This window comes from Puntigrus tetrazona, chromosome 6 (assembly GCF_018831695.1).
Source record: "Puntigrus tetrazona isolate hp1 chromosome 6, ASM1883169v1, whole genome shotgun sequence".
Classification (NCBI taxonomy): Eukaryota; Metazoa; Chordata; class Actinopteri; order Cypriniformes; family Cyprinidae; genus Puntigrus; species Puntigrus tetrazona.
In genome coordinates this window covers 22,023,850-22,044,914 of record NC_056704.1, presented here as the reverse complement: position 1 = coordinate 22,044,914, position 21,065 = coordinate 22,023,850, and the positions used below count along the sequence as shown (strand labels likewise).

The 21,065-nt window shown below is 38.9% G+C and overlaps 2 protein-coding genes across 2 annotated transcripts in view; one reads left to right on the top strand and one right to left on the bottom strand.

Moving 5' to 3' along the window:
* gxylt2 (glucoside xylosyltransferase 2) overlaps positions 1 to 5,279 on the bottom strand; it is a 13,042-nt gene extending 7,763 nt beyond the window's left edge. The window contains exons 1-2 of the mRNA XM_043242686.1: positions 4,877 to 5,279; positions 94 to 289 (exon numbers count right to left, since the gene is read on the bottom strand). Of these exons, the coding sequence (XP_043098621.1) occupies positions 94 to 289; positions 4,877 to 5,145 (465 nt within the window). The 5' untranslated portion in view covers positions 5,146 to 5,279. The remainder of the gene's footprint in view (positions 1 to 93; positions 290 to 4,876) is intronic.
* Positions 5,280 to 5,915: 636 nt separating this feature from the next.
* Positions 5,916 to 21,065, top strand: part of shq1 (SHQ1, H/ACA ribonucleoprotein assembly factor) — a 29,176-nt gene continuing 14,026 nt past the window's right edge. The window contains exons 1-10 of the mRNA XM_043242157.1: positions 5,916 to 6,015; positions 6,801 to 6,962; positions 7,247 to 7,311; positions 10,167 to 10,289; positions 10,419 to 10,576; positions 10,688 to 10,800; positions 10,967 to 11,067; positions 14,797 to 14,954; positions 15,816 to 15,869; positions 18,978 to 19,101. Of these exons, the coding sequence (XP_043098092.1) occupies positions 6,820 to 6,962; positions 7,247 to 7,311; positions 10,167 to 10,289; positions 10,419 to 10,576; positions 10,688 to 10,800; positions 10,967 to 11,067; positions 14,797 to 14,954; positions 15,816 to 15,869; positions 18,978 to 19,101 (1,039 nt within the window). The 5' untranslated portion in view covers positions 5,916 to 6,015; positions 6,801 to 6,819. The remainder of the gene's footprint in view (positions 6,016 to 6,800; positions 6,963 to 7,246; positions 7,312 to 10,166; positions 10,290 to 10,418; positions 10,577 to 10,687; positions 10,801 to 10,966; positions 11,068 to 14,796; positions 14,955 to 15,815; positions 15,870 to 18,977; positions 19,102 to 21,065) is intronic.

The window sequence follows — 21,065 nt, the reverse complement described above, 5'->3', positions numbered from 1 at the left end:
ATGTAGGTCACCAGTCTGTTAAACATTACCATTAACATCAAAAACCTCAGGTAGCCACAGAAAAGATAAAAGATTCATGGGTTACGCTCTCACCCCTTTTTCAAATTGTTCGGCCAGGTCCTCCTCTGCAAAGATGTGAAATTTGATCTTCTTTATGCTGAAGAGCAGTGCCGATTTCACCATGTTGAGCGTTTCATCTAGACGGTTCCCACAAGCCACCACTGCCAGGTGCATGACATCCTCTGCTTGCTTGACCTTTGACCCAGGCCGCACCGCCTCGCTTTTCTGCCTAAAGGTAAAGAAAAAAAAAAAAAAACCTTAAATCCATCAAAACTCATCCAAACGGTGACATCAGCAACAAAAACATCTGGTACAAATCAGCTAGGTCAAACCATGAGACAACACACTGGTGAAATATTCCTTATGCTGCACACGGTTCCTCTGGCACATTGAGAACCTCATTTAAATGATTCAAGGGTAAACAATTCTGAGCCAGAGTCAGACCAGCTTGCAAGTAACTTGACGGGAGGACACAAGGGCAAACTTAATTTGAAGAAAATGAAAATTCGAAGTGAATTAAAGATGTCACCGGTAGAACCGTTTCGTCTTCGTTTCTCAAAGAAATGAGTACTTTGAAGATAACAGGAGACGTCAGACATGTAGACGGTAGCTCTCTTGTTCGCCATGACCCGGTGTTTCACTTGAACACACATTTCCTTGTCTTGAGTCACCAGAACATAATTGTTATTGGTGTGGTGTTTGCTTTTGTGATTCATGTTGAGTCTCCATCACTCCAGGGAAGTAAGCTCTCTAACCCTCTAAGCTCTACCCAAGAGACGACCTCTGAGAAAAAAGTCCTCCGTTTATCCGAGGCTTTGGTGGAGGAAACAAATTCATACCGTAAGAAAAGCACGCAGCCTTTCAGACAGACATCAAAGAGCTTCCATTAAGCCAAGGACGTGCAAACACTCTTGCTCTTATTTCAAATGAACCACAGACCTTGATATGAAGTGAAATAAAGAATAGGATAAACATGGAAACACCTTGGGCTTTTGGCAAAAAGGGAAGAAGGGATATTTTCAGACCCGAAAGTTCATTTTCTGATTTTTTTGGCTAGTATCACACCAGATTGTAGAGGTTTCCTGTGGAAAAAGCTGCCCTTGTTTACAGCACTGCAAATTAAGCAACAGGAATTGCATCAAAGGTCTGATTGAATGAAAACTATTTATTCTTTACATTTTTTTCAATCATTTGTCCAAGAGGCTTTTACCGTTTGATCATCATGTGTCCGACACACTACTGAATTTGGTACCATTTTTAATCAACATGAAATGTTCACAGTCTCTGAGCTAATAAAAATTCTTGCAGCCTGAGTGGACACATCTGGAAACATTTAGACTCTGAGAAGGCGATTAAATATTGCACTCCTTATTGAGCAAAAGTTCCTAAAACGGTTTTAAGGATTCCGGAGGATTCCTTGAGACTGATATTAATGATAGACCCAAAAATAAATTAAATGTAAAATTAATGTCTATTGTGTACAAGGTGGAACTTCATTGTGAACTACAAATATCTTTTTTCTATTCGTACAAGAACAATAAATCTGTGAGCAAATAATTTATAAAATGCCTGGATGAATTCAATTTAGTGCAACAATTTCTGCAAGAATGACTCTAATTCTTGCATAAAATGGCTGCACAATTAATTACGCAACATAAACAAAAGTACCTTTGATATTACTGTCACAGATACTAATGTATAATCAGTGCCGACAGTATTAGTTATTTACTCCTTTTGTATTTTTTGAAAAATGTAATTGCTTTAATATTTTGTGAAGCAGGCAAATGTTTTTCATCCAATTATCTGTCCCACTGGACAGCGTGGCATGAACAGAAAACTATAATAAGCTGGCTTAAAGCAGATCTGTAATGTGCACAATGCACAAACCACCAAGCTTCCAGCTTCCCCCGATCCTACAGTCCAGTCCATCATGAAGTCCAGCAGAATTTCAATTCATCTTAGGCTAACAAATCTCGGGGTAAAACTCTTCACTGGAAATTGCCAATGATAGATCTAAAAAAAAAAAAAGCATATTTAGAACAAATACGATGGCTGATTCCACCCAGGCCTGCAAGGCTGTGTGCATGGAATTCAGTCAGCGCTCATCCTAGAGCTACGCACCGCACTCCATAAACTGTGTCCAAATTATTAGCACTTTTCCCCCTCTTCATGCCTGTTCTGGCAGAGCCAGTTGTTCCAAAGCTTTAAAACCCGGAGTGAAACGTTAGAGCGCTCCAGGCAAGAAGATAAAGATCGCAGGGGAGGAATCAACATATTGAGAGGCACGAGTGACAATGGAGAGATATCGGTGTTCCGCGTAGAAGCTGTGATAAAGAGGCTAGAGAAAAAGACACACACAAATGGAGGGTTCTTAGTCTTCCACCCTGACATGTTTATGGCTTCATATAATGTAGCTGCCACGCGGCAGTTGCCTCCAGTCATAGCTGCATTACAAATGACAGAGCGAGCTATTCGTTTGACAGTTAGCAGACACTTATTCCTAGGTGCTGCAGGAACGTGTACAGCGGCGTTTTGCGGTTTTGGAGGTCTTATAAAGCACCCAGCTTTCCAGTAAAGCAGGTTCTTTTGGGAAAGGGTGCGAAAGTAACATGAACGTACAGCTGCGCGTTTCTTACCTCGGGATAAATTTCAATAATCAAAAGTCAATAGGGACTGATTTTATTTTGATCAAGAGTGCAGCGATTACGCGTTTTTGTTCGCATCGCCCTGGTTCCCTTGACAAAAACCCAATATATAGTCTTGCCAATGCGATATCGTTTTCATATAATTTCTTGCATGTTATGTAACTCATGTTCATAAAAAGTACTTTCATGAATTTAAGCCTAAATGCAATCCCCAGAAGTAAAAGCTAAAAGTAGGTAATAAACGAGGTACATCGTGATCATATGATTAAATTCTTGGGAAAGAACGCGCATGTGTCGTGGCGCTCTCCAAAATGGTGAAAGATGGTAACTCAGGGAAAAGAACTGTTGAATAAATTATAATATTTTTGTCGTGCACAAAAAGTATTATCGTAGCTTTGCAAAACTGAAGCCGAGCCACTGAATCAAATGAACCATTTTATCCTACTTTTTCGGGACTGGAAACGTTTCAGAGGCAGCAACGCAACTGCAACGTAAAGGAAGCTCTCTCCGATTTCACCACAAATATCTTCATTTTTGTTCCGAAGACGAATGAAAGCGTTACATTTTTGGAAACGAGATGAGGGCGAGCAATCGATGACAGAACTTTCATTACTAGCCCTTTAAGCGTAATTGTAATTTTCAACTGTTGGTGATCTATTCTTTTTAGAATGCAACCACAGCTAACAATAAAATCCAAAAAATACAAAATTTGAGACCGCGATCAAAAGGTTTGTGTTTGCTAGAGCCCTTGAGACAAAACAACCCCTCCGGGGCCCCCGTACGTGATGAATCGTGTCATCAGGGACATATTTGTGTGTTTTGCAGCAGCGGGGCAGGAAGCACGTCTGGAGGATGCGCTTAAAAAAGTAAAAACGTGCGGAAGAGTTAATCACTTCCAAATAAAACAACAGGTCATCCTAGACAAGACAGTTTCGCCCCTCCTCCTTCCTCTGCGGAGATGAATAGGGAGCCGGGAATTAAACGAGCAGAGCGTTTTCCAAATCACACCCTCTCATCCCTCCTGTTTGTACGCCGGGTCTGTTTAACTAATTTCCCTGTGGCTGCGTTGCCCCTTTGCATTGTGGGTTTATCAGCAGAGAGCAGTCACAGGGGTGTGGACATCAAGACGGATCGCTGCTGGAAACCCAACAGGAGGGTCAAAGGGTTGAGATATCTCACAACCACAATTAGTGGCGTTTACGCGAAGCTGTCAGAGGGGCGATAACATACGCTCGCCGAAAGAAGACAAGCGATGAATATTAAACTGATCCTTGGTGCAGGATTGATTTTACACTATTAAAAAAGACATCGGTCTGCAGTTGGCCTACCTTGACGTTATTGATTTTACACTATCAAAACACTGACACAAATGAACCAATCTCCAGTTGACTTAAAGGATGAATGTGACAGCTCCTTTTAATTATGTCTCGGAAGGGGCTGATCATCTTGATGAATAAACCACTCCATCCTCCACTCACAAGGGATTGTGTACATTCACTCGGCGCAACCAATCATTGATTTTGTCCTCTGTTGAGACCCTTCGGGAACGAGGCAACTGCATTCAAGGTGACCTTTTTAATAAAGCCATAATGAAAATACAATTGAGATAATCACGGCTGAAATGCACGCAGGGGGGCTCTTGGACCCAGCTTCGCAGCACGCGCAACGCACACTGGTCTCTGTAAGATTTAAAACATTAGTGCATAGCAATCGGGACGTGGATACTGCAAAAACTGTGTCATGCATGGTTTCCTTTTTGTTACATTACGATTGCACAATCAGTGCAAGACATTCTTGCCTAAATCTCTATTGTCAAAGCAGGCTCCTGACAGCATTGCCTGCTTAGATTGGCTGTGTTGACAAACAGAAAAAGATCAATGATCTATGGATGGGTATTAAATCACGTGTCTGCATTGATTTGCAAATCACACTAAGGTCATAAATGCCCTTGAGAAACTAAAGCACTGATCATAATGTGCACAGAAAGGAGTTGAAAGGATGCCTATATATCAACTTCAGTATAGGGATTATGCATTTTATTATAATATTATATATCATATCATAATATTATAACATATCCAGCTAGAATAGGTTTGAACACATATTTATTACGTTCTGCTTTGATCTAGCTGGTAGTTGATCATGATGTTGCACTTGAAAAATGTTCTTACCGAGTCTTTGCGATGACATTCCCTCCTCCTCTGCTGCTCAACTTCGTCTCTTTGCGGATTAGTTTCGGTGGTTTTTGTGGCTCTCCGTTGGTTTGTTTCGCTTCGTTCGCCGGTGCTATATCCTCGATTTGACTGAAGGATTGAAAATGTTTTTCTTTCGCAACTTCTTTCAGCGGCGGCTCGTCCGCACCGTTCCCCCCGAAAAAGTACAAAAGTAGAAAAACTCCGAAACATACCGCGATCGCCACAATCTTGCAGTGGATCCTCATGGTGAAAAAGTCTTCTGTCCGCTTGGAAGTGTTTTAACCATGGCTCTGGTTAAAACTAGGGGACATATTTGTAGTGTGCAGCCATACTTCTTCATTTGTACTGTGATGATGAAGACGATGCTGCTCAGCTTAGCGCCGATATCACACACGTAAATGAATCTCTGAAGGCGGACCTTACACTCCTTACCGTAATACTTGTAATACCTCTGTCCTTCAAACGTAGTACCTCACTGCTGCCGTAGGGGAAGCACTGTAGTAACAAAAATTAAATAAGTACTTTTCTGGTGTTTAGATTTTTAAAAATAATAATTATGATGGCTATGTGATATGAAACATTGCATGTGTTCATATTCTTTATATACGATTACCATATTAATATTAAATGGATTTCTATTATTAAATTTTATATATAGCCATGTCTGGCTGCCTAGTAAAATATTAAGTGACTGACATAATTATGTTATTTTGTATCAAAGTATTGTATTTTAGTTATATATTGGTTTGCGTTTCTGATCAGTAAAAAAAATTAAAAATCTGCTTAAAGAATTGTTTAAACCAGAAACTAGATTTGAAACATTACATTTTTTATATATGTGTAAATTGATTTATTGCATTTGATTTATTTCTAAAGCATATTGATATTTAAAATAACATTACGTTACAAATGATATTAATTGCAAAGTATTTAATCATCTTCACCATGTGGTATTCCAATTCTTAAAAGTCTAAAACGTGAGATTTGTAGTCCTCCTTATTTGTGGCATTACGGTAAAACATGGCCAGTCGTAAGAACAGGAAGTAGTCCATGTGCTGCATATGTGTTACTGATGTTGTTTAACGCATGGAAGTCTTCACAGAAAAGGCGTGAAGGTATCAGTTATGCTTAATAATGCTTATATTGTTTGACATTGCCTTAGTTAAATCGTACTAATACAATTTGAAAACGTGATAATAGTAAATAGTGCCTGTCTTTTTTATGTAGGCGTAAACATTGCGTTTACAAACTACATAGGCAGACCTTTGACAGCTTCTGACCTGCCCTGGGTTTTAGTTTAGTCTTTTTTTTTATTTTCGGTGTTGGTTTATCCTGCGTTCACGTATCATATTAATATAACGAATTTGTTTACTTGGAAGACATTTAACGGGGTGTTAGTCCTCAGTATTATAAAAATGTCTGCTGAATAACAGTGTTGAATTGAAAAAATAATAAAGTTTACTTTGAAACTAATCGCATTTGAAGGTTGGTAATGTGCTGGTTGGCAAATGGGTTGTTTACGTCTCATTGAGTTCAAATTGAGTAGCCACAAGGTGGAGTAGTAAGCTGCCCTTTTTTCTGCTCTCCTAATATCTATTTGAAATAGATCAGAGATCCAGATGAGCAGAATTTTGAGCAGTCTTAACTTCATATTACATTGTAAAGTAGTTGGTTTTCTGTTTAGAAGCATTTTAAAGAGATTTGTCCGCCGTCAAAGTAATAAGAACTTAGGCCTTTCTGTGATGATTGTGCTGTTATTAGTTGATCAGCGAAACTGTGCCAAGATGAAGTGATATATTGTATTGTATTATGCTGTATTTTTATTGCTGAATAAACAGAAATTGGACCCAACCGGTTTAAGATGCCTGAATAACTTTGTGTTTTTCTCCTTTCACTGAAGTGCTCTGCAGTGTGTAATCATGATAACACCGGCGTTTGAACTGAGTCAAGACGGCAATTTCATCACTCTGGTTATTCGTGTTCCCTACACCAGAACATCGGAGTTTGACATTTACATCCAGGGAGAAGATTTTAAGTTCTATGCCAAGCCCTATTTCCTCAGGTGACTCACATGCATACACCTTGATTGGCATTCTGTTAACAACAGGAAAATACTCCTAGATGTTTGCAATGCTGCGTAAGAAAGCTGAAATAATTTGTAGATACAAAGATTTGCAGATATGTTTGGTTTGGTTATCTAAAGCGTGTTGCATAATAATGCACACACACAAACTTATATGCGTTTTAGAAACACACCGATGCCCAAAATTACTAGGTCTCTTGAAGCATCTTAGAAACGTTTAGTTTTTATTTGTTAATTAATGTGTGTAATCATCTACCTTGAAGGTTGACTCTGCCTGGGAGAATAGTTGAAGATGGTCGGGAAAAAGCTTCATTCGATATTGATAAAGGTAACAATGTTCCCTGTTCTTGTTTCTTCTGCAACTGTCTTAGAAAACCCATGCTGCTTTTTTTTAACCACTCAGTACTTCAGACGTTCAGACCATTTTTTTAAACAAGAAAATATGAACAAGCTTCAGCAGAAGCAGTGAAATTGACCTAGTCTTTTAAAAATAAACTTCATTGAAGTATCTTTACTTGCTATCTTCTACTAAAGGTCTAAGGAAAACAGATCACAGTAATTGAGGAGTATTAGATGTAGATAGTTGTATTGAAATTTTAGAACAATTCAGTGCTACAGTGTTATAGTTTTAGAGAAATTATTGTAATAATAAAAAAAAAGGATAGTGTGGCATAGACCGAGACGCTCTTATTAAGCAATTATGCTTTAAATTACAAGGTTTAAACTTGTGCAGGGCAACATTTGGTTTTTGGCTAACATTATGTACAGAACAAAAGCACTATTGATTATAAAAACAGTAATATTTAGAGTCGGTTGGGGATGGAGTTTGCATTAAACTGGTTTCGATAAAGATCATAAATGCAGGATACAGTATACCAACATCTTTACAAAAGTAAAGCAAGATAAAATATGAAGGAATTTCAGGCAGCACAGTTCTGCTTGACTGCCAGTGATTTGCTTTTTTCTTACAATTCCTTTTTAAATAGATGAATGGGCTATTGATTTTTTTATTATTATTATTATTATTATTATTGTTGTTGTTGTTTATACATGTCTGTGATTTTACAATTTCCACAATAGTTCAGGCTGTCAAACTGCTCTCCAAACTGCATAAAGATTTCCAGTTGCTAAGTAATGGCCACAGGATCCCGTTCCTGACGTCTCATTGGCCTTGCGTCAGCTTTGATCGACAGCCAGTAAATTATTTAGCAGTTAACAGAGGGTAACAAGTAATTCTAAATCGTTCACAAATCTGGTATGACTACAGTGAAAGCATTTATTGTAATTTTTAAACGTAACAGTTTTAATCTTTATTGATCTACTAGGGTCTAAAATCATAGGTTGTTTAATACAAGGTTGTCTCAAACGCAGATATTGAGATTAGAACTGTTCGCCGTGTTATGTGTGGAATATAATCCCATAATTTTTTTCCCCATAAATTCCTGTTTACGTAAGAAAATACAAAGTCGAGGATCAAAAATGGGTTTAGCTGGTTTAGCTAGCTAGCCAGCCAGCCAACTAGTCTATCTGAAAACAGCCAGAGGTTGGTCCAACTAAGATCAGCAAACCAGCTTAATTAAAATGTTATTCGTTTTCCATTAACGGGAATAATGAACACAGTTTCTTCTCTTTCTTTCTCTCTTTTGCTGTCTTCGTTCTGCAGAGCGGACTTAATTATTGCACTGAACTCTCACATTTAATCAGTCGGTTGAGCTGTCAGCATCATAACGATCCGTCTCACTGATTCCATCAGCCTCTTCTGCCTTTACTGTGATACACCTTCACTTTGATTATACTCCCCGTTCTCGCTCGCTCTCTTTTGTGCAGTGCTTATCAATCTTTCATTCAGAAAGAAACAGCAGAAGCAGAGCTGTGATTGTGTCTGACCGATCTGCCGTAGTCCCGACATGTCTTTTAATGAGCTGCCTATTAGCGCTTTTAATTATACCTAATGGCCACGGGATCGTCTGCTTGACATCTCATTGGCCTCGTTTCAACACGTTGTCTTTGATCGACAGCCAGTGAATAATTTAGCAGTCGTCTATCATAAAGTACCTCTAATTGCTTTCTGTGTTTACATAAGAAATTATAAATCATTCACAAATCTGCAGGGACTATAATCAAGGCAATTATTGTCATTTTAAGGGTGATGTGTGCATTTTTAATGGTTAAAATATCTTCTCCTGTCGCAGCTTAATAGGATGAGACAACTATAAGTAAGCCGCATGTAGGCTGATTTCCCAGAAAAGGGTAAATATTGTGGCTACTTTCAAAACATTCCTGTTTGCTTAAGAATCTCGACCAGACCTACACGGCAACAGTGGTTTATCCAATGGCATGAGTATGGGGCGGGACTGTCTGTCTGCTAGACCAATGGCAGCTGGGGAGAGTGTTCACAGGACTATTTTTCTTCTGTTAAGCACAAAGAAAGATATCACTTTAAAGTTGCGATGTAACTGAAATATCATCAGATCTGTTCTCTCATATTTTGTGACATACATGTGTGAAGCTATTTTTTTTTAAGAAATAAAGGGGAGGTCAAGGTTTTGATTCGGCCCACCAGCTGTTGATTAGATATAGAGAGATCTAAATGCAAATTTTTACTGTATATTATAAGAAAGGGGCAGGGTTTATGAGGATGTCTGACACTTTTATTAACGTGCGTGTGAAATGTGCATGGAAGAAACAATATATGCTATAGAATATAAAGTGAATTTCCGTTTCATGCCAACTGTAATGAGTTGTTGTGTCCTACTGTTTTAGTTTCAGTGTAAAATCGCTTGCCTAATGAGCTATTTACCCATTTAAAAGTGAAGCGTATCATTTCTGCATCATTAGCAATGGAGCCAAACAGAATTGCAGAAAAAAATAGCAAAGTATAGACACTCATAGACCTTCCAGTACATGACCTAAAAAGAATAACTTAGTTACAGTGAATTAGCAATCATTCAAAATGCATTCAGAAACCGCATTGCAGCATTTTAGGATTATGCAGTCATTTAGCTGTTTTGAACCCTTTTGTGCAAGCTTGCACTTCAGATCGGCCTCCATCCAATCATCAGATAGTAGATAGAACCCATGATTTATTATTTTTTAATAATCAGTTTCACTTAAATGTATGTCACAAACAGTATAAATGATTTGTCTCTGTTATACCACTTTAAGTATGCGTGTTTGTATCAGGCCTCTTCACGCTGCGTGTCCCTAAAGAGATAGCCGGACAGCACTTTGAGGGTTTGGAGATGCTCACCAGTCTCCTGGCTCCTAAGGGATCAAGGTCAGCCAAACCACTGGTGGAGGATGCAGGTGAGGTTTATTTCTCCCTTGGGTATGAAAAGCTGATCGTCTTCCAGCATGTTCCTCTGGTGTTTATTTTTAATTTCATGTTCCACTCATTCTGTATTCACCGAACGCCCTCTGTTGGCATTCTCTCAGAGGCTTGTGGTGGAGGATGTGAGGAGGAAGATGAAGAGGAGGAGTTTGATTGGCAGATAGAACAGACGGTTTACACTGAAACCCCAGCAGAGACACTGAAAGAATACCACAAGTATGGCTTTGGAAACCTTAGGTCTGGAGTCTTCACCAGACTGCAAGTAAGAACATCCGTCCCCGATGACGCTATAGACATGGTCTTTTTACAGAGTTTTTGATAAAGATGACACAACACATTGAAAACAACCAATGTTTTGCTTCGTGTCAATCAGGAGGAGCTGAATGAGGTGATTGATGTGAAAGATCCTGACAATACTGCTCCTGAGCTCAGGAGACGCAATCGTCTAGATGCAGAGACCACAATATTTTGTACTGACCATTACATGTAAGTCCACCACTTGAACTAAAAGTCCCACTTGAAGTCCCTGAACTAAATTTCATAAATATTTCTACATTTAAGATCAAGATCATTTAAAATATTATTTTTCTTCAAATCTCGCACATGACAGAACATCCACACATTCACACAGATTTTTTTTTTCTTGATGCAGGGTAAACTTGTTTGAGGACGAAGAGGAGATCAGAAACCTTCTGAAGTTTAAACCGTGGTGGAGAAAACTGAGCCCGGACTCTTCAACAGACTCTGACACCTGTGAGACCTTTTTCCTCTTCAGATATATCGCTTTGTTCTGTCTGTAGAGAATAAAGTTAAACTCCCTAAATGTATTTACACATTGAGTGCATAATTACCGCTTTGTCTCGTGTGTCTCTCTCTCCGCGTGTCTGGAGAAGAATTAGGTCGGGTTTAGTTAAGGTCGCCAAGTTTACAGTGTAACCCTGGAATATTTCCAGAAGAGCTGTTCCTGGGCTCTGCCAGCAGGTGGCGCGCCTTTGCCGGAAACCGATCATCTTGGGACCCTATTATTAGACCAGCGACCGCATCGTGTTTTCACGTTGCACTTAGGGGGGGATTTGAAGCCATTTGTAGCCTCGCAATGCTTTAACACTCATACTTTTACTCTTTGGGAGATTTATATGTGTTTTTGTCATTGTTTTATAACTGCTGAGTCACATTGATGAGGCTGTGTGTGAGTCACAGTTAGTTTAGTCAGCGAGGTACAAACCACCTCTCAGCCCACTTTTGTGCCCACAAAGCAGCTTGTGTTCTGTCAGTATTTTCTTTCTTTCTTTCGTTCTTTCTTTCTTTCTTTTCATCTATTGTTATCTATCTATCATCTATGTATCTGTTTATCTATTAATCATTATACCTTTTTCTTTTTTGCCTGCTCCATCTATTGTTCCATTGTTCTATCTGTTTCTTTATATCTGGCGTTCTGTCATTCTGACCATTTCCTTTCTTATTTCTTCATTTTGATTCTTGAATACGTCTGTCTTTCTTTCCATATATCTTATTTTTCTCTATTTTTCCTCTAGCTATATAGCTGTCGTTCTGTCTTGTCTGTCTCTTTATTTCTTTCTTTCTTGCCACATCTGCTGAAACAGTACAATCTCTGAAAAAATATCTGGCTCGTTTAAAGTTGCATGGAATATTGACGTATGTGAGACGCGTGTTTGATAAAGCGGCACAGACACGGACAGCCGAGAAGCAATTGTGTCCCACACCAGCATGTTCTTTATCACTAGAGTAGTGTGCTAATTCCTCAGTGCCCGATTACAGAATGAGGAAATTACTCTGAGATGTGAGCATATGTTGGTGCAGGGGAGGGGGGTTACACAGCTGGTCCTATCAGAGAAGAAGAAGTTGGAGAAGGATTTAACAGAGGGAGATAGAGATATTTCAAGATATGCGTTACGTCTCTGCTGTCAATCAATCAAATAACATTGTGCAGCTACTTATCACACAGGCGCTTCTATACAACTATATTTGTAGTGTTCTCATCAGTATGCTGAATGCGCAGAGCAGATTAATTGCTGCTAATTTCTTGGATGGACCATCCTCAACATTGTGAGTGAAGCGCACACTGATCGTTGCCAATATATCTCCTCCTTACTGTTTTAAGTTTTTCTTGACTGGATATGGCTCATTAAGCCATTAAAGTTAATTAGGGCCTTCGCTCTTTGGGGATTAGGATGAGCTTGTTCGTTTTTTATTATCGTTTGGCTATCATTATATATGAGAAACCAGGTAGGCTTTATTTCTGTGTAATGGTTGAAAATCCACAGCCTACTCTCACCACTGAAATATCACAGTCCATGACTAGTCGATAAAGACTTCCACTGTGACCCTCAAAAAACAAGATGCATTCAGTTGTAGCAAGAGAGAAACTCATACCCTTTCTTTATATACTACTCGGTACATTCTAAGTGTAGTTCACAGATTTGTGAATAGGTATGCCCAAAGGCTTTACTCTTACGCTTTGTCTTCATGATGAGAAACCTTCCTGCATGATAGATACTACATATAAAAACATGTTCTGTTTACTGCTTGAGATTCTAATTCAAGGTTTCTGCTTGTGTGTGTGTGTGTGTGTGTGTGTGTGTGTGTGTGTGTGTGTGTGTGTGTGCACGCTTGCTTTCCCATGTGTATCGGGTATCTTCACACTCTAGGTCCCAACGGAGATGACAGCCTCACTGTATGTGTTTATGCATGTATGCACTTCATTATTCCACTCCCCATCTCACTCCAATAGCTGCTTGTTTTAGTGGTCTGGGCACCTGTGTGGTGTCAGATGTTGGTTTTGTAGATATTGCCATTGAACGAATGACAAATTTATAATGCATTCCATAAAAGAAGGCTGTTACAGCACCAACAAGACTTTGCCAGTGTTTGTACATTAGAAATGAGTAAGTACCATTAAAAAGACTCCTCTTACAGGGAAAAATAAAAAGGTTTACAGTAAAGAAATTATATTTTTGTACCGGTTTGTTATAATAAGTCAGTCAGTCAGCCCACAGACTCCACTTTTGATACAAAGTCCACTTTTGATAAACCAAAAGTGAACGGGGACCAACGTTAGTGCTTTCTTCCGTTGTATCGTTCTGTGTAATCCTTCTGAATATCTTTGTGTGAGGAACAAGGCAATATTTAACTCCTCATTCACTGCCACTGACATATGTTCAAATATGGCATGTTCACAATACACGAGAGCATGTTCACATACAGCCAGAAATGTGATTTCACTCAACACCAGAAGTGGAGGAGGTGAAGATACTTAAGTGGCTCTCGTTTGTGTTGTCAATAGAGCAGCTTTGAAATAAGACAAGTTTACCTTTCATGTACACTACCATTCAGCTACCGTTAGAATGGTTTCTGAAGGATCATGTGAAAGCTAAATACTTGAGTAATGGCTGCTGAACATTCCACTTTGCCATCACAGGAGTTAATTACATGTCAAAATATATCAGTTCTTTAAAATTATCATGATAATTCACAAGATTACTGTAGCTGAGCTCTCTCTCTCTCTCTCTCTCTCTCTCTCTCTCTCTATATATATATATATATATATATATATATATAGATCCAACTACCCTACAGTTTCAGAATGAGGTTGAGTATGCAAGTTAAGCTTTGTTTGCTTGTTGCATGTTTTTAATGTTATCTTTAAAAGACCCTTTTTTTTTAATAAAGAACAAATAGTTTTGAAATTTGTATCCTACAATAAGACAGTTGCACAACTTCTAAGAGTTCCTTTATAAACAACAAGGAAGCAAAAAACGAAATCGTATTTGGGGACAGAAACAGTTTAATACAAAGAGAAGGCGAGAACTCCCTCCTCAGCTCCTGGTTTTGGTCTCACAGGAGTCAGTGTTTCCTGCCAGGCGGAGGCAGCTGTGTTAGAGGGTAAATCAGGTAGAGAGAGAGAGTGAAAATGGGGGAGCTGTTCAGTCGTCATGTCGCTGGAATCCAGCAGCTCCCAACAGAGCCAGAACTCGACCTCTGCCAGCACTAGATTTAAGTGTGTGTGTATGGACATGCAAGCATGCACACGAGGGGCTCTATCAGGGGCAGCGCTGCAGCCAAGAAGGGGATCACTTTCAGCTGCTACTAAAGTGCTGACTTGCCCTTTCCCTCTCCGTCTCTCTCTCGCTGCCCTGCCTTCGACTTCTTCCTCCCTGGTGCAGTATCAAGTCAGTTTAGGGCATCAATCAAGCTTTGTAACTTTGCTCTTCCCGTGCGGTAACTTTACTATGCTTCAAAAGCCTCGTCTCCGACTCTGATTTAAAAATAATTGCGGCGAACATGCTTTTGTTTCTTAAAGCTCTCAGCAGAGCAGAGGCATCCATCATTCCCTGCTGGAGCCCTGCGTTTATACTTGTTTTTCGGGGAGAATTTGTCAGAGATTGACTTTGACTGTACCTCCCCGAGATAACTTGATCAACAACACAGAACGTCTTTCTTTCTCTCTCTCTTTACTTCCAGCAATAACTTTCACAGAAGAAGAAAAAGAGCAGATGAGGAAATTCACAAACCGCTCGTACTTGCTGGATAAGAAAGCACGCTTCCACACCTGGCTCGGTTTGGTCGACATCATTCTCGCGTATGTCTATGATGTGCGCACTACAGAGGGAGAACACAATGTAAGTGTCCTCTTGTTCGCCACAGACATTTTTCTGCTAGTAAGTGGGTTTGGCGTGCAAGTTCTGGTGTTTTCACGTGCACCAAAGCTCCAGGAAGTTGATACGTTCCTGTAATGTTTTCCAGACAGTCTCAAGAATTTTTTTGGAGGCCACTTCACATGGTAGTAATTGTAAAAATAGGTTTGAAAAATATGAAAATCATGGTTAATGTTTAAAAACACGGCTTCTGAAGCTGAAGTACTAGAATGTTGCAAGGGCTTCGTTTGTGAAGAGCTCTGCTGGATTGACTCCAAAGCTTTCAACATATGTTAAATGTACAGTCAGAATCTGGGCTTTGGTTCAATCATAATAACTAGAGAACATATCAAACCTTCTTAAAACATTCTCTTGTCTAAAGTGATAAATTTAACCATGGAGCTGTGGCTTGGTGGTTAGCGCTTATGCTCACTTGAGCCATGGTGCTCATGTGACTGACGTAAGTTTGATTCCAGAAACATATTCCCCTCTTTTAATCATCATTTCTTGTTCTTTCACCTCTTTTGACTTAATGAATAGAACGTACAGTATTATGTTTCTAACAGATACCACAAAATATTGTTTTAAATGCATATAATTACTGTCAGTGTGTTTAAAAATGTTTTTGAAGGAAGTCTTTTATGCACACTAGAAGGTTTTTTTTTTGTTTTGTTTTTTGTGACGTTACTGCATTCAGAGCAATGGTCAGTGTTAAATGAAGGAAAAGTGCGTCACAGTTATACTAACATTTGACCAGTTTTGTGTAGCCTATGTTGAGTTAAGTTTAGTTTATTGTACACAACATCATTGATTTGCAGTATTGATTGATGTTGTGGTGATTTGCAGGTAGAGTCAGCCTGGACCGTCAGGAAGCTCAGCGGTACTCTCAGCTGGCTGGAGGTATGTGGTACATTTAGCAGCTTTACAAAATGTGACATGTCCTTGAATGCACAAACGAATGAATGAATGAGCGAGTTATTTTAACTTATGGAGACACTTTTTGCATGAGCTGTTTTTAAGATCCGATCTTTAAGACTGTCTGTTTTGCCGTTCTGCATGTGATTTAAATCTGTTCTGTTTGTTTAAACAGTGTAGTCAATATCCGGTGTATCTACTTGAGTTGCTATAGCAGTAATGTAAGCATCTCATAGTGCCAAAAGACTTTCTCATACTACAAGTGAGAGTAGCTGTCGCTCTGGAAATAAAGGTTGAAAAATATGGAAATTGTGCCTCTGCTTATGTCTGTCATTCTGAACTCTTGATAGACATGAAAATTTTACACATGCATGGAGATGCCGCTGACATGTTCAATAGGTTCATGATTCCCTGCATAATGTATGCCGCAGTTTATGTCACAGTGTTGTGTGTTGTATGTAAATATGACTGAGGTAAAATAAATGATAAACATTAGATGAAAATTAAGTTGAAGTACCAAAAGTACTAAAACAAACTGAAAAAAAAAATAGAAAGGCACATAAAATTACTCAAACTGAAATAAAAAGAAAACTTACAAATGTGAAAATAAAGCAATTCAAAATGTTACCAAACTGTATTAAAATTCATATAATGTAAATAATACCAAAATAACACTGGTTTGTTATGTAAGAAACTAGAAAGGGAGTATTTTTAGACGCAGCTCCAAAAAGTATTGTAGACCTTAATGACGTTACTTGTACTTAATATCCCAAATTCTGCTGCCTGCCTGAACAGAGCATAGAATAATGGAGTGTTCTGATTACATTACATAAAATATTGTCTTGCTCTGATAGAATCTCCTTTTTGAAGCCAGTGCTGACATTGCAATACATGCAGATTACTAGATTATGCCGCTGTCCATCTGAAATCTCAGTTATTCTATATCCAAATCAGAAGCAGCACAAATAGATTGCGACACCCATTCATTTGTCTAAATATAAACATGCTGTGCAACGGAACCAAAAAGCAAACAATCACAAGACATCTGATGTGTAACATACAGCTAATTGGAGTGTTACTTTTATTGAACAAACATAATCCTGAAAATCAGGTCATAAGGTACCACCGAGAATGCAAACGTAACCAATCACAATATTAAAAAGAGTACTCTCTTTAAGTTCGCAAGCGATCCAGTAACACTCTTTCATGAACGATCGCTGTCTCTCCTGAGTTCTCGATTACTCCTGCTTATCAGTAGTTTGCATAAACTTGCATGTGTGCATAGTGAAATGTAGCAGACAGGCATTTACATTTCACCATTCGCGTAATGCATCCTGTGCCAAAGTTGACGCCATAGCGAGAGACTAATTCAGCCTTAAAACTGCTTGCGTGTGGTTTGAGTGAGAGCTCCAAACCTTGTGTGCGTGTGTGTACGTGTATCCTGACTCCTGGGGCGGCAGCAGTCCCTAATCCCCCACATTTCCACCGCGAGTGTGACAATGAGGACGAGTAACCCGACACCTCTCCCAGCTCAGAGCCCTGAGAGCCAGCACTCCACTGCAATACTGATAATGGAAGGGTGGTAATGACATCCTCCAAATGCCTGCTCTCTCTCTCTCTCACACACACACAGCACAAACTCTCTGCCCCCTCATTGTCTCATTCACTGTTTCCTTTTTAGTGCTTGCAAAGCAGCGTTACATTGATATTCCTCAAACATTCATGTTAGGAGTTTGCTCTCAACCGTTGACCCTTAGTATTAAAATTCTGTGACTAATTCAGCCTGAACCGTTAAAGTATTTTGTTCAAAATTTGATCATTTCAGCCTTATGTGTTCTGTGACTTATGGTATTATATGAAGGCTTTGTGTGAGGACAAGTCCATTTTTGTTATTCCCTGAACAATCTTGTTCTCCTTCAAAAACATAGTCTTTTCTTGAGTTCTTGATCAATTGACAAATTGGACTCATCAATCTCGTCAATAGTTTAACCATGAGTTTTTCATTTTAATTTAATCAATGGCTAAAAAAGAAAAGGTATTGCACTTTTCTCATTAAAAGCATACAAATGATTTCTTCTACTTCTGCTTCTCCTCCTCCTCCTTCTTCTTCTCTGTGAATCAGTTGGTCCAGTTCAGGCTGAATAAATCATAAAAGACTGGTCTGGTTCCCTCACTGAGGTCTGACAAAATTGTAAATGATGTTACAATTATTTCTGATACAAAGATATATTTTTTTTTGTATAACAGATTACAAATGGTTATTATTTGCATTTTAAATTGTTATTGGTCATTTCATTCCTTTTTTTTTTTTAACCATGTAAATCCACTTTTATTTTACAAAGATGCTGTTGCGTTGTGTGACGATTCTTGTGCAAAGCCAATGGAACGCAAGACTACGCTTTCATTTACGCAGAACAAAGACTTGAAACCGAAGAGTCCTAAAACCTCAACTCTATTCTTTAGCTATCTTGCAAGCACTGGTATTTCCTTCAGGAAATGCTAATGTAGTTTCTCCTCAACACCCTATTATTGTCTCCTACTCTCTTTCTCTCAATCTCCTTCATTTCTCTTTCTCTCCCACCCTCTGTTTTGCCTAACCACTGTAAACCCCCGGCCGGCAGTGCTCAGTGAGCCGCCCCCCTCAGCAGGCTTATTTACACCAGTGTTTAATAGCCTGGGGGAGTGCATGAGCTATGATGACATGCTAGAATGACTCCGGGTGCATTCTTAACAAGCTGCTGAGAGAATAGCGGTGGGGAGGGAGAGTGGGAGGCTGGAAAATGCAAAGAGAAAAGGGAGAGAGAGAGAAAAAAGACTTTTTTTTTTTTCCCCAAAGCGCTTGTCTGTGGATGCTTAGACTATGAAGAACTCGGAGGCAAGCGATTAAGCACTGTCTACAATTAAGCACGCTGTTTGCCAAGGTGTTTAAAAGTTGACCTACTATTTACCCTGCTAATAAAACGAGAAGTCGTAGGGAATAATTAGAGCAAATTGCTGTAATTACCAGTGGAGTTAAAAAATGATTGATGTAATATGCATGGACAGATCTGGAGCAATTTGGAGACCGTGCTTATGTGTGTGTGTGTGTTACAGACTTATCACTCGGTACAAGATGTGCTGGTGTCTTTCGGGAGGAGGACATTGTGCTACCCGCTCTTTCGGCACTTCTCCCTGATCACAAAAGCTGTGAAAGATGTTGCTTGCATTTTTCAGTCAGGTGAGTTCTGTCTCTCTTTCTTTAGACTTTTTAGCCACTCTTTAGGGATCAGGTTGAGGGTCAAGACCAAGCATGTGACCTGTTCCTCACCCTATAAACCCTGCAGAGCTTCCAACTCATTACCAGAATCCCTGCCACCTCCACAATGAAAGCAATCTCTCTCATATATAATGATGGGGGAAGTTTTCTTAAAATGATCCTATTAACAAGTTGACAAGAAATCAGAATGGACCCCTTTACTTCAGTTACAAATACATTTTAATAAGCGGTAACTAAAGATCAAGTTAAGACTGTTTTAGACTATAATCTTTATATATAATATAATCTTTAAGATGCAAAAAGCAAAAAAGGTTTTAACCTTGACACGCATTGAGATATTCTTGAGAATGAACTTGACCTTCAATCTTCATGTCCTGATCAAAAATCCTTCTCCAAACAAACGTGTAAAAAGTTTCGTAACAGTCCAAAAGTTATTTTTCATTTTTTTTATTAATTTATTTGATTATGTATTTAATTAAAAAAAATCACAATATAATACTATTTAAAACAAGTTTTATATACTATTTAGTTTTGCTAATCAAAGGATTTTAGTTAGATTTTAGATTTATCTGATTTTAGTGATATTTGGATCTTTTTAATGTTTGTTTATTTTTTCTTCTTGGCTAATCTCGGAAATACGACACTTTACTGAAGCGTAAGCTGCGAATGCTATTTCATGTTGACTTTAAGGGACTAATGAGAACAAGAGCTTGACAGGCAACCTATATTTACCCACAGCAGACAGAGCTGCTCACTTGGGACCAAATTTAACACAACGCTCACCAACCCTCCCTGAACAGCAGGGTGCTTTGGTAAAAAACGTTTTCCATGACAGGAAAGTCAACAGATTGGTCATGTCTTGGTGTGCTTAGTCTTGCTGTTCTGTCAGCATAAGTGGGAGGGAGGTTAAGAACGAGGGAATCCGAGAGGGATGTCTCCTCACTTCTGAAGAAATCAGCAATTCTGCAGAGTAGACAGTGTTGGCTTTGATATCTCTGAGAGAGGAGCAACCTTTAAATCAAAGAAGCCATCTGTGGGAGAGACAGAAGCGCTGTGTAAACACGTTTTCGGGTGTGTGTGGTGAGATTATCCAACACATGTTGATTTTAGTGCTCATAAATAACTGCAATTACAGGCCTTGTTATATTTGGGATTAGCAGGGTATGGTTGATTGCAAAATTAAGTCAGAAGAGAGACTAGATGACAGAAAAAGATTAGATAAGCAAAATCACAGGTTCATGTCAGGTACTGACAGCTTCCTCCGCTTTTTTTCCAAAAAAAATGCACACATGGAATGTGCCATAAAGGCAATGTGAAACAGTGTTTCAATTCATCTTAGGCCCATAAAAGGTTATTCAGTGAAGAAATTCAATGTTCCTACAGCAGGAACTGATTAAATCACGACAGGTGGTTGAAAAAGGAGGGACTTGGTGACGTCAGCTGGGAAATCTTTTCATAGGGCAAAAAAACCTATTCATTAATGAAAAATTACAAATATGATTTTATTTGCTTAGGTAAATGGTCCACCGCTGTATCTTGTTTCACAGTGAGACCAGAAACCAGGAATCACAGTGAAACCAGGAAGGTGTGAAGACAGTAGGGTCAGATTTAATCTTCACTCCAAAGACCAGATAAAAATCAAAATCATCCCCCTTTACTTTCATGATAAATGTTTCTAAGCAAACACATAATTAAAAAATGATTTGATAATCCTTTATCAAAATGTGAAATTTCCTAGTCTCAGAAACAATTGAATTAAGAAAACCTTACAACAAAGTAACCTAAGTCACATTTAATGTTAGAAGTCTTGTAGTCTTTTTAGTCAGGCGGCGGAAGGTCCGGAATCCATGGCAGCTTTCATTGGCCAAGGCCATATCAAACAACCAATCACAGTTGGTTTTGTTCAGCATCATGTTTCATGGAAA